Consider the following 11,357-nt stretch of genomic DNA (forward strand, 5'->3'; position numbering starts at 1 on the left):
CAAATGGCAAAACCTCAGACCTCAAATTACAGCTGTCACCTCCCAAGCACAGATGGGAGTGCATGAAATGACCACAGGCAGAGGGCAAGCTAAGCCTGGCTGTGCAAATGCCAACCAGGGAGAAAAATGCACACAAGCACCATAGATTCCCACTGTCCGGTCACAACAAGAGGGTGTAGGGCAGAAGAAAGGAGCCCGGACTTTTATTCCCTATTTCATCTCAAGTGCTCAGAGACAAACGAAGTCAAGCACTTCAAATGTCACTAAACTCCCACAGCCCCAACCAGCGCACCTCCCAGGTGCACACACAGGGCCACTTTCACGTGGGTCTGCGCTCTCCACACGGGGGCAGCAGCCAGCAGATTCTCTTTGGTTCTGAAGTTTACTTACTCAGATCCAATTGTTCCCCCACTGCCGCCCCCAGGCAGGCTCTCTCTGTGTAGCCTGGGCAGTCCTAGAACTCAATCTGTAGGCCAGGCTGGCTTTGAACTTGAGCTCTGCCTGCCTCGGTCTCCTGAGAGCTGGGATTAAGGCGTGTGCCACCCACACCTGGCTTACTTCGATCCAGTCTTATTTTTCTGTTTCTTACTCTTTTTAAACGGCTGCTCCAGTACCCGCCACCGCTCCAGCTGCCACCCAACAGGACAGACACTCCACCCCCAGCACACACACCGCAGGGAAGGGGCACAGGGAGGCTCTAGCATGCCCAAGGAAAGCCGTCCAAGACATAAAACTGATTGTTTTTATTAAATAGGAAAAGGGCGCTCTTGGCACCACCGCACACCTTTGCCCTATGATAAGACATGACCATGGAGAGAAGGCCACCGTACCAAACGCTACCAATCCCACTCTGGTGTCCTCGTCCTCCGGTGCCAGCCCTCCCTGGTTCTGCAGGTTCCCATGGGCTGCCGTCCCCAGGCTCGGGCCTTGCCCATGGCTGCGGGCCATCCTCGCACAGGCGCCGCTGCCACGCGTGGTCACCTGGAGGAGCTGCGCTCTTTGCTCACGCAGTCGTCCTGTGAGGTAGTGTCCCCATTCCCCACCGTGCCGCACATCCTCCTCTTCTTCCGGCGGTGTGCTGTGTCACCTTCAGACCCAGATTCACACTGGACACAGGGAGAAAAGGGACAACTCAGGCTGGGGACACGGCTGCACTGGAAAGGTTCTGCACGGAAGCTTCATGACCCCGGGGCTCACGTGGAAGGAGAGAACCAACTCTGTCATTTTCTGTCCTCCACATGCGTGCTATGACAGACACTCACACAGGCACACCCACAACAAATCAATGTACTGTTGCAGGCGGTAGCGGCTGGAGGAACAGCTCAGAGGTCAAGAGCACTTCCGGCTCTTCTAAAGGACAAAATTCACTGTCAGGCATGTATACAGAGAAGCAATGTTCTCTACAGAGGCTTCAAACCAGAGTGTGAAAACAGAAAAGAGCCAGCAGGGTGTGCTGATGCACACCTTTAATCCCGGCACTCGGGAAGGTGGAGCAGGGGGATCTCTGTGGGCTCAAGGCCAGCCCGGTTTATAGAGTGAGATCCAGGGCAACCACAGCCAGAGTGACACTGTCTCAAATACAAAAACAAAACCTAAAAAACCATTAATCTCAGCACTGGGAAGCAGAGGCAAGTGGGTCTGTGAGTGAGGCTAGCTTGGTCTGCATAATGAATTCTAAGACAGCCAAGGCTACTTAGTAGAGAGACCCTGTTTCAAAAACAAAGGTCAGGTGTGGCGTTACACACCTTTAATCCCCACACTTGAGAGGTGGAGGATGCAGGTGGACCAGGACAACCAGGGTTACACAGAGAAGCCCTGTCTCTCCTTTTTTTCTAATTACTGGGTCAGGTGTGTGCCCCCTCACCTTGAGCCAGTGTTAGCTAAAGCAGGTCACTGGGTTTGCATGTGTCTGGGCTCCACCCACAGTGAAATAAATAGTGAAATCCTCTCACAAGGGCTTCGTGGTCAGGAGAAAGACCTGCCCGCCACAGCTGTGTACAAGCTCATAGGCCACTGTCTCTCAAACCTCTCATACCCGAGGCACCTCTGCACAGATGTGGGTGAAGTTACAGGAATGGCTGCACACGAGGGACCTGATTCCACTCCCGCAACCTGAGGGGCCTGGGTGCTGGCAGGCGAGGGAGGAACTCACCTCCGAGTCTGTATCAGAGGAGCTGGAGCTGGAAGAGCTGGAGGAGTCGCTCGAGCTGTCAGAGGCGATGCCTGTAGACTCTTGGAGGTCAACCGCGTCGGCCAAGACTGCCAGCTCAGGGTGCTCCTGCTTCAAGATCCTGAAGGGCAAGAGTCCTGTTTTCAGGGCTGTGACAGACAGCTGGTGGCAACACCCACTCAAAACGGCACAGACTCACAGTGGAGGAGCCCACTGCTCACAGCACCTGGAAACGCCTGTGTATCAGCTGGCCTGGCTCCACGAGATACAACTGGGCTGGGACAGACCACACCGGCTGCCCATATTTGCTGAAGGAAAACTACATTCTAGTGCCCCGTGCCGGCATGAGCACCAGCCACACACCTCTGGAGGTCGAGTTTCCTGGGGGAGAGGGAAGTCCTTAAGAGTCTTCCCTGGAGAGATCCGGCTCCTCTTCCTACTTTCCTCCCTATGCCTTTTCTAGCTGATTTTTCTTTTTCCTTCTTTGTTTTAAAAGACTTTCCTTCCCTCAGCACTGTGCTAGTTAGTGAAGGGGGTAGGAGCTGGTTAGATTATACTAGAAAGAGCAGAAATAATTAGGTTTATAAGAAATAAGACGTCACACAAGAGAGACCATCCCCATCACTCAGAAAAGACTGAGTTGTCGCCTGAGAGCAGCAGCCCTCCCCAGCAGCAACCTGATCTGGCATCCACTGTGACCAGCGACAAAGGACCTGTGTGTGTGCTGAGGTCCTGGAGTGGCCTATAGGGCAGAGTGAATGAGTCCAGGGGAAGAGAAGCCACCACCCTTGCTGGCCTCTCAGCAGGGAGGCAGAGCACTGAGCAAGCCAGAATCCCTCTCTTACCCCGAGAGCTGGTCCCTCCAGGTCAGGGTTGGGACACAGTGGCACGGGGTGGCTGGGGGTGGCTTGCACTGCCGCTGCCCGTGCTGTATCTGTTCTGTGGATAAACAGAGGAGCTAAGTCTCCAGGGCAGTTGCCTCACAAGAACTGAAGGTAGTAAGTTCAAATGAATAATGTTTCTGGGGAGGGAGGGGTTAAAGAAAACCTCAACAAAGGCTTTTTTTTTTTTTTTTTGCTAGTGCTAGGTTTTAATTTTTAAAAAATAAACAAGAGAGAGAGAGAGAGAGAGAGAATAAGAAAAATGGAGAAAACAGTGAAAACAAAATGAGAAAGTCCCATGTGACCATACTTTTGCCTGTGACTTTGATAAACATGCAGAGCCGCTCACTCCCTGCCACCTGGAGGCTAGCAGACACCATGACAACCTGCCCTGACCTTGGGCCCTGTCTACCCACAGGGTTACAAGACCCAGCTGTCCCCAAGCACAGCACTGCAGCAGACAACTCTTCCCTCTCCGTCTCTGGGGAAGGAACTGGAACAAAGCAGGAGAAAAAGCTTCTCACCTGTACCATTTCCTTGACAACTTTGGCCTCCCTCTTACCGTCTTGTGCCACACAACAGGGAAGTTGGTACTGCTGGCAAAGTTCTGGGTGATGGCAATGGTGGTGTCAAGATTGAGAACGACATGCCACCAGCCCCCTGGAATCCAACAAATACATAATTCAGTGAGGGCCGGCCGGCTGCTCCCAATCAAGACTGCGGGCGACCAGGGTCTGACTCCACAAAGGCACGCCCTTACGGTTTCTATGTGTACCACTGCTTTCCTGTTACAGGACAGCGTGACAGACTGCCTGCCTCAAATGTAACCCAATGCGACTACTAAAGTAAAAGCAAAAGTTTGAGCCTTTCTGGAAACTTCATCCATCGAAATGTAGCTCTGGCTGGCTGGGATTTTCCAACTCCACCCAGGCAGTTCCGCACTCTAGCAAAAGCCACAGGACGCAGGCAGAACCCGGAGAAATACTTAGAGACACCGGGTAACAGAGCCCGACACATGCAATGTGGAGATGCACTCCTTTGGACTTAAACCCTGACCCTGTCACCACAGGGAGGGATATGTGTGCTCAACAGATAGGAGGGACTTTTTGTCTTTCTTTTCTTTTCTTTCCCCCGGTTTTTAGAGACAGGGTTTCTCTGGTTTTGGAGCCTGTCCTGGAACTAGCTCTTGTAGACCAGTCTGGCCTGGAACTCACAGAGATCCACCTGCCTCTGCCTCCCAAGTGCTGGGATTAAAGTTGTGTGCACCACCACTGCCCGGCTGACTTTTTGTCTTTCTATAATCCTACACCAAAATAACAACTCAGTGCAATTACAGAACATAATCAGAAGCTGGGAAGAACAGCTTCTAGTTCGTCTATACCTGGTACAAAGACAGTCTCTCCTGGTTTCTGTAATATCTCCAAGGGTTTGAACTCAGGTGGCCAGGTTGGAAGCTGTGTCCGTGGATAAATAACATTGAACCAGGTAATGGCTTCATCTTGTTGGTTTCCCCCTTCTTCTCGGGTCACCTTGATGAGTTCTCGGGGAGTGCTCGTGGGGAACAGACACCAACGCTTGTGGCCCTGAACTAAGGCATTCCAGGCACTGGTTCCCAGAGGGTCAATGTGAATCCCAGTTCCAGACCGTGGTGGCCCCATCACAAACCACCTACAGGATGGAGACATGAAGACATGAAGGGTAATCTGAGTGCACATGACAGCAAAGGCTCTACAATAGCCAACACTGTGCTGTGTTCACTTCAGACTGTACACGCTCTGGTACACAACAAAGTAAATTGTATATGGACTGATGTCTAACAGAGAAAAAGAAAAATCACTGATGTAAATTATTGCTGGACTTTTAAAAAAAAAAAAAAAAAAAAAAAAAAACAGGTTACCTATCAGCTGGTTGTGGTGGCCCAAGCTTTTAATCCCAGCACTCTGGAGGCAGAGGCAGGTGGACCTGTCAATTCAAGGCCAGCCTGGGCTACAGTGAGACTGTTTAAAAAACTCAAACCTAACTGGGCCACACACACACAATGAAAACAAAACAAAACACCCAAATAAATAAAGCTGGGTATTGGAGGCACACGCCTTTAATGCCAGCACTCAGGAGGCAGAGGCAGGAAGATCTCTGTGAGTTGGAGGCCAGCTTGGTCCACAGAGTGGACAAAAAAATCCCCAGACCCACATTATGGAAGAAGTAACTAACACCCACTAGTTGTGTTCTGAACTCCCCATGAGCATGTGGCACATGTGCCCCTCAAATAAACAACATAGCTGGCTGTGGTGTCCAATGTCTTTAATCCCAGCACTCAGGAGGCCGAGGCTGGAGGCAGAAACTCTGAGCATTGAGACCAGGCTGGCGTGGTCCACACAGTGGGTTACTACATATACAGCGAGACCCTGTTTCAAACATTACAGTAAGTCACACTTGTAAAACCATCAACAAAACTTCTTTTATGAAGCAGTGGTCTCACTGTAATTCTACATTTAAATGCTCTCGTGCTGGACTGGACAACGGAAATTCTCAGCACCTCCCAACTATCCATCAACCCAGCTCCGGGGGATCTGGCACCCTCCTCTGACCTCCTCAGGCACTAGGTAGGCATTTACTGGCACATGTACTTGCGTGCAGGGAGGGGGGAAAAACCCGGCTAGATGCCTGGAGAATTTGAGGAATCCAGCCAGATGTCTGGGCGGACCCCAGACCAATGAAATCGGTGAGTGTGCAGGAAAGATCCACTCCCCGCTCTCACAAGGTTAGACCTGCGCTCTGCTAAGCACAGTTTTGAACACCCGATGTGGGATACTGTACCTGTAAGGGGGCCTGCGCTTCTCCCCCGCGTACTGGAAAAGATCATCCGTGAAAAACTTGGGCACCTTGTAGTCCTCCAAAAGTTTCCTTCTTTTGGGGTGTTCACCATAGCTGCTGTCAAAGATGTAAAGGGGGCTGTCATCACGGGTGCTCTCCATGTACTCGATGTAGTATTTCATCTTCATCTTCACCGAGTAGCCGTCGTTATCCTCACCACACTTGAACTTCTGGTTCCGGTATTTCCTTTTGAGGCGCTCCAGAGTCCATTTCTCCTGCGCGGACCAGCCCTCTTGGGCATTGAGCAGAACCACGGGCTTGTAAGGCCTTTCGTACCGCTCGACAAATTCTTCCACCGAAAGCTTCAAAGCGTCAGCCCTCTCCACGTTATCCTGGGGGGGGGGGAAGCAACAAAAGACCCGCCCCGTTAAAACACAGGGAGAGGTCCGGTGGCGGAGGAAGGTGTCGCACGGGGCCAATCAGCAAGCACACACATCATTAGCAAGGACCGAGCCTCTGGCTCCGGGGGGGGGGGGGGGAGGCCCACGTGCGTGAGAGTGAGCACGTCGCACCCGGAGCCACCCCCGGGGCGGAGGGGGCGGGAGGGGGGCGGAGGGGCCCGGAGCCCCCGGTAACGAGCGAGCTCTGGCGGCTGCAGTGTGGGCCGCGCCCCGGGCGCCCCGCTCACCGGCACGGCCGCCGGGCTCAGCGGGAAGCTCTCGTAGTAGTTGTGCCGGGTCCAGTCGAGCGAGTCCTTGAGCTCGGGCCGCGCACTCCGCTTGGCCTCGCGGATGCGCTTCTTGCTCTTGTGGTTCATGCCGAGCAGGTCACCGTCCGGCCCCGCCACGACCTCGACGCAGCTCGCTCCCTGCCCGCCGACAAACGCGCCCCCTCGGCCCGGCGCGGCTCCGGAACGCCCTTCGCTCGGGCAAGGCGCCTTTAAAGTCGCCTTCCCGAAGATCCACGCCCCTGCCACCCCCGGGGCTTCGGGTTGGGCGAGCGGCGGCCGTCCTCCCCGCCCCACCGCCTCCTCCGCGCCGCCATTGGCCTCAGCGACTTGCGAGACCCGCCCTCACGCGCGCCGATTGGGCGCCATGTTGGGAAGGTCGGCTCGCTGACGTCCTGCCCTCCCGGCGGCGGCCTGCACCACTTCCGGCTGCGCGTCGCAGCTCAGCGGTCCGCTTCCGGCCGAGCCCGCTGCCGCTGCGCTTTCCGCGTTCCGTTTGGACAGCGTCCAGCGGGCTCGTCCGGACTGGCCGCCACGTGGCACGGCCCCACCGGCCCGGCGCCCCTGCACGCGTAGCGCCCTCCGCCGCCCCCTGGCCCGACTCCCCTCCGCGCGAGCGCGGCCTCATGGCCGGGGCTCAGCTCTTTCGGTTCCGGGAGAAGCCAGGCCCTGGGACGCACGGGGCCGTGCTGGAGGTCCGCATCCCGCAGGTGCGTGCAGTGGCACCCACGTGGAAGAGCTCCCTGTGGAGTGGAGGGAGTGGGCGATCCCTCAGTTCTGCACTCCGTTCTTTAGCAGCAGGTTTGGTATGAAGCCCGGCGAGGGGTTAAACGTGCACCACTGAGGGACCGTGCCAGGCCTGTGATGCTAGCTCTGAACTTTTTTGAAAAGCATGTTTTTTTTTTTTTTTTTTTTCTTTCCAAGACAGGGTTTCTCTGTATAGCCTTGGCTGTCCCGGCACTCGCTTTGTAAACCAGGCTGGCTTCTCTGCCTCCCGAGTGCTGAGATTAAAGGCGTGCGCCACCACGCCCGGCTAATACAGCTTTTTGTCGTTTCTGTGTGGAGCTTTGTAGATCATCCTGCCTCTGCCTCCGGAGTGCTGGAATTAAAGGCTTGCGCCACCGTCCGGCTAATTTATCTTAACCCTCCTCCCCCCCACCCTCCACTTGCGCCTCTGAGTATTCTTAATTGCACCCAGCCTCTACTTAGCTAAGCGCTCCACCACTGAGCGATGTCCCTAACACAACTTGTTTTATTTTTGAGCCCTCCCTATGATTGCAGGTGTGCGCTACCGTGCGCTACCTTGTGTGCGATTCTGGGGACTTCATACATGCTCGGCAAAAGCTGTGCCATTGAGTTCGTCCTCAACCCCAGAATTCTCATTTGTTTTGTTTTGGGACCAGGGAGTCAAGTCTGCAGCACCCCCAATAAAACTGTCTGCATCGGCCGTGGCTTGTTCCTCTGAGTTTATAGCTACCATAACACTGGATAACTATCCAGTCAGTCGGTTTTACAAAGGATTTTCAGGTTGTAATGTCAGTTGATGGCTCAGTAGATGTCCTTGACAGTAGTGCTAGAAGCAGAAGGTGCGATCCTGGGCTGCCACCTGTAGCATTCTGCAGTCTTTTTTTTTTTTTTTTTTGAGACAGGGTTTCTCTGGCTTTGGAGCCTGTCCTGGAACTAGCTCTTGTAGACCAGGCTGGCCTCGAACTCACAGAGATCCACCTGCTTCTGCCTCCCGAGTGCTGGGATCAAAGGCCTGTGCCATCAACGCCCAGCTCAGTTTGCATTCTTTGCAGACTTCAGCCCACGTGAAGCAAAGATTATTTTGTTTTTGGTGTGTTGAGATGGTTTCTCTGTGTAGCCCTGGCTGTAGAACAGGCTGCCTGCCTCTGCTTTCTGAGTGCTGGGATTACTGCGGGATAAAAGCTGCCAGCAGCCTCCTCCAGGAAAGCAGAGGTTCTTGACTATATACTACAGGACAAAAACTTTAGGGAAATCAACATGAAGCAGAGTGGGAGGATAGTAACATCATAACCTGGATTTAAGTTTGGGGGGGGGGGTTAATAGACATTTTGGAAAAGAACACAGAAGGTGTGGATACAGGCTCTGCAAGCTCAGGAAACTGCATTTAGCTTTTCTTTTTATAAATAAGATTGCATAGTGGCCGCTGGAGAGATGGCTCAGTGGTTAAGAGCATGGGCAGCTCCTCCAGAGGTCCTGAGTTCAATTCACAGCAACTACATGGGCTCTCACAACCATGTATAATGGGATCTGATGCCCTCTTCTGACGTAAAGGTGTACATGCAGATAGAACACACAAATCTTTGTAAAAAAAAAAGTCACAGGGTAAGATTAGTGAGGTATATTGGACTGGAAGGATTACAGTGATGTCATGCTACAAAGGAATCTTTGATTATACTGGGTCCCATGCTTATAATCTTGTTTGTGAGATTCTCAGGAAGTTGCAGACTCCAGCTGGAAAAGCTGTGAGGTTCCAGTTCCTCTTTATATTAATTATTTCAAATTCTTTTAATTATTTTAAGTTTCTTTTAGTCTCATTCTACTTGTGGTTGTCCTGGAACTGACTAGTTTGATGTTGAACTGACATAACTTTACCTGCCTCTGATTCCTGAGTGCTGGGATCAAAGGTGTGCATCACCACACCCTGCTGATTCTTTATTATTTTAACATTTGGGTTGGAAATACTTCTATAAAGAACTTTGTCCCTCTGTAGACAAACTTCACAGTGAATCTTGTTAGTTGTACTGGAATTTGACCCTTACCTGGTGAGACTTGAAGTAGACTCTGGGATAAGTAGATATTTATGCCTTAGTAGGTCCGTGTTAAAAAAAAAAAAAAAACAAAAAACAAAAAACAAAAACGTTAAAAAGATGCAAGCCAAAACAGAACTTGTTTCCTATAGCCACCAAGTGACTTCATGTAAAAATTTATTTTGAGTCAGGTTATTATGCTGAGGCACTGGTTTTTTGTTGTTGTTGTTGATGATTTTGTTGTTTTTGGAGACAGGGTTTCTCTGTATTGCTTTGGAGCCATGATAATTTTTTTTTGAGACAAGATTTCACTATGTAGCTTTGGCTGGCCTGGAACTACCAGAGATCTGCTCACGTCTGTGTTTCAAGTGGATTAAAGCCAGGGCCCACTATTCCCTGCTTCATTTTTATTTATTTATTTTTTAAGATTTATCTTTTGCTGGGCATGGTAGTTCATGCCCTTAATCCCTCTTTTAATCCCAACATTTGAGAAGCAGAGGCAAGAGGATCACTGGGAGTTTGAGGCCATCATATAATCTGCATAGCTAATTCCAGGACCTCCAGGGATACAACTGATTTTGTCTTAAAAAACAAAGAGCAGGAAGCATTCTGAACTGCTAAATCATCTCTAGCACCTATTTCCCCCTGTAACTCCATTTAAATAATCTATATGTGTGTGCATATGTATATTTGTGTATGTATTTTTTTATGTGTATTGGTGTTTTGATTGCATGTATGTCTGTGTGAGACTATCAGATCTTGAAGTTACAGTTAGCTGCCATGTGGGTGCTGGGAACTGAACCCTGGTTTTCTGGAAAAACAAAACAAAGCTATCTTTCCAACCAACCCCTATTTATTATTATTGTTATTTTGACGTAGGCTCTTTGTTTGGGGGGTCTTCCTGTCCAGTGTTGGGAGTGTAGTGTCCAATCACAACCATCTGTGCACTGTTGTTGAGTGGACTGAATGTTTGGACCTCTGGTTCTTTATAGCTTTGACCATTTTTTCCTTTATCACCCTTTGGGGTCACCCTTGTTGATTTGTTGCTAATATGCAGTGCTTTGTGCCTGGCATTGAATAGTGTTACCCTATGGAGACATCTGCCATTGAGGTTGAAACCCTGACAAGTAGGTTGTGTAAAATCTATACACTGGACCTGGAGTTTGAGTCTGGGGTGGGGTGTTTCCAGGTGAGGGAGGCTTACTGCAGATGCACACTCTTTCCATAACATTCCCCAGACTCTAGTTTGCTTTTGGAGTTTTAATTTTTTTTTTTTTAAACAGCATCTCAGAAGTCTAGCCCTGCCTGGCTGGCTTTTGATTTGCTATGTAAATCAGGTTGGCCTTGAATTTAAAATGTTTCTCCTTCCTAGTGTGTGATAGCATTACAACTGGGAACAACATCCTAAATGATTCTAGATCTTTCTAAAGGTTTCCTTTGGTCTTTCAGGGTTCAGTTCCATATATGCCTCCTTTTGTGGGATATCTACCTAGGACTGCAGGGTTTGTTATTAGCATTCATTAAAAATCTCCCAAAAAATAGGTTTGAAAAATAGGGACATAGCTTAGTTGGTAGAGTGATTGTCTAACAGGGTGCACTGGCATACATCTGCAATGGCAGAAATTCACAGGCCAGGTGGTGGTGACACATGCATTTAATTTTAACCCCAGCACTCTGGAGGTAGAGGCAGGCAGATATGTCTATAGAGTCATGAGTTCCAGGATAGGCTCCAAAAGCTACACACAGAAAGTTAGAAGCTTGTGGTCATCCTAGGCTATGCAGTGAGTTGGAGACCAGCTTAAACTACACAAAGCACTGCCTTAAAAAAACCAAAAATAAGGCTGAAGAGATGGCTTAGGTAAAAACACTTGCCTCCAAACTAGACAGCCTGACCTGGATTCCATACCTAGATCCCTCATAACGGAGGGGGACAAGTGACTCTTACAGTTGTCCCCTGACCTCCATGTGCCGCCTTCCTCCAACAAAGTAAA

General features: G+C 50.7%; 2 protein-coding genes across 4 annotated transcripts in view; one reads left to right on the forward strand and one right to left on the reverse strand.

The window, feature by feature from the left end:
• Positions 1–762: 762 nt before the first annotated feature.
• Positions 763–6,735, reverse strand: Jmjd6 (jumonji domain containing 6, arginine demethylase and lysine hydroxylase). 3 transcript variants are annotated; one of them, XM_051181220.1, is made up of 6 exons: positions 6,554–6,735; positions 5,869–6,257; positions 4,433–4,719; positions 3,576–3,711; positions 2,153–2,291; positions 763–1,106 (listed from the first exon to the last, which is right to left on the reverse strand). In XM_051181220.1, exons 1-6 carry the CDS (start codon positions 6,680–6,682, stop codon positions 978–980), a joined length of 1,209 nt encoding a protein of 402 aa, XP_051037177.1. In that variant the 5' UTR covers positions 6,683–6,735; the 3' UTR covers positions 763–977. The 3 variants fall into 3 exon arrangements, with proteins under 3 accessions (XP_051037177.1, XP_051037195.1, XP_051037186.1); XM_051181238.1 differs by lacking the exon at positions 763–1,106 and adding an exon at positions 3,016–3,104 and having other exon boundaries at positions 6,554–6,734; XM_051181229.1 differs by lacking the exon at positions 763–1,106 and adding an exon at positions 3,016–3,109 and having other exon boundaries at positions 6,554–6,734.
• Positions 6,736–7,060: 325 nt separating this feature from the next.
• Positions 7,061–11,357, forward strand: part of Mettl23 (methyltransferase like 23) — a 6,616-nt gene continuing 2,319 nt past the window's right edge. The window contains exon 1 of the mRNA XM_051181251.1: positions 7,061–7,302. Within this exon, the coding sequence (XP_051037208.1) occupies positions 7,219–7,302 (84 nt within the window). The 5' untranslated portion in view covers positions 7,061–7,218. The remainder of the gene's footprint in view (positions 7,303–11,357) is intronic.

This window comes from Phodopus roborovskii, unplaced genomic scaffold (genome assembly GCF_943737965.1).
Source record: "Phodopus roborovskii unplaced genomic scaffold, PHOROB, whole genome shotgun sequence".
NCBI classification, from domain to species: Eukaryota; Metazoa; Chordata; class Mammalia; order Rodentia; family Cricetidae; genus Phodopus; species Phodopus roborovskii.

Excerpts from the sequence above, each read along its gene's own strand:
- Jmjd6 (XM_051181220.1), bottom strand. The coding sequence starts at position 6,682 with ATGAACCACAAGAGCAAGAAGCGCATCCGCGAGGCCAAGCGGAGTGCG. Across the intron at positions 4,720-5,868 it reads AAGCGCAGGCCCCCTTACAG|GTGGTTTGTGATGGGGCCAC; the intron begins GTACAGTATCCC and ends TCCATCCTGTAG. Across the intron at positions 2,292-3,575 it reads TTGTCAAGGAAATGGTACAG|GATCTTGAAGCAGGAGCACC; the intron begins GTGAGAAGCTTT and ends CTTGCCCTTCAG.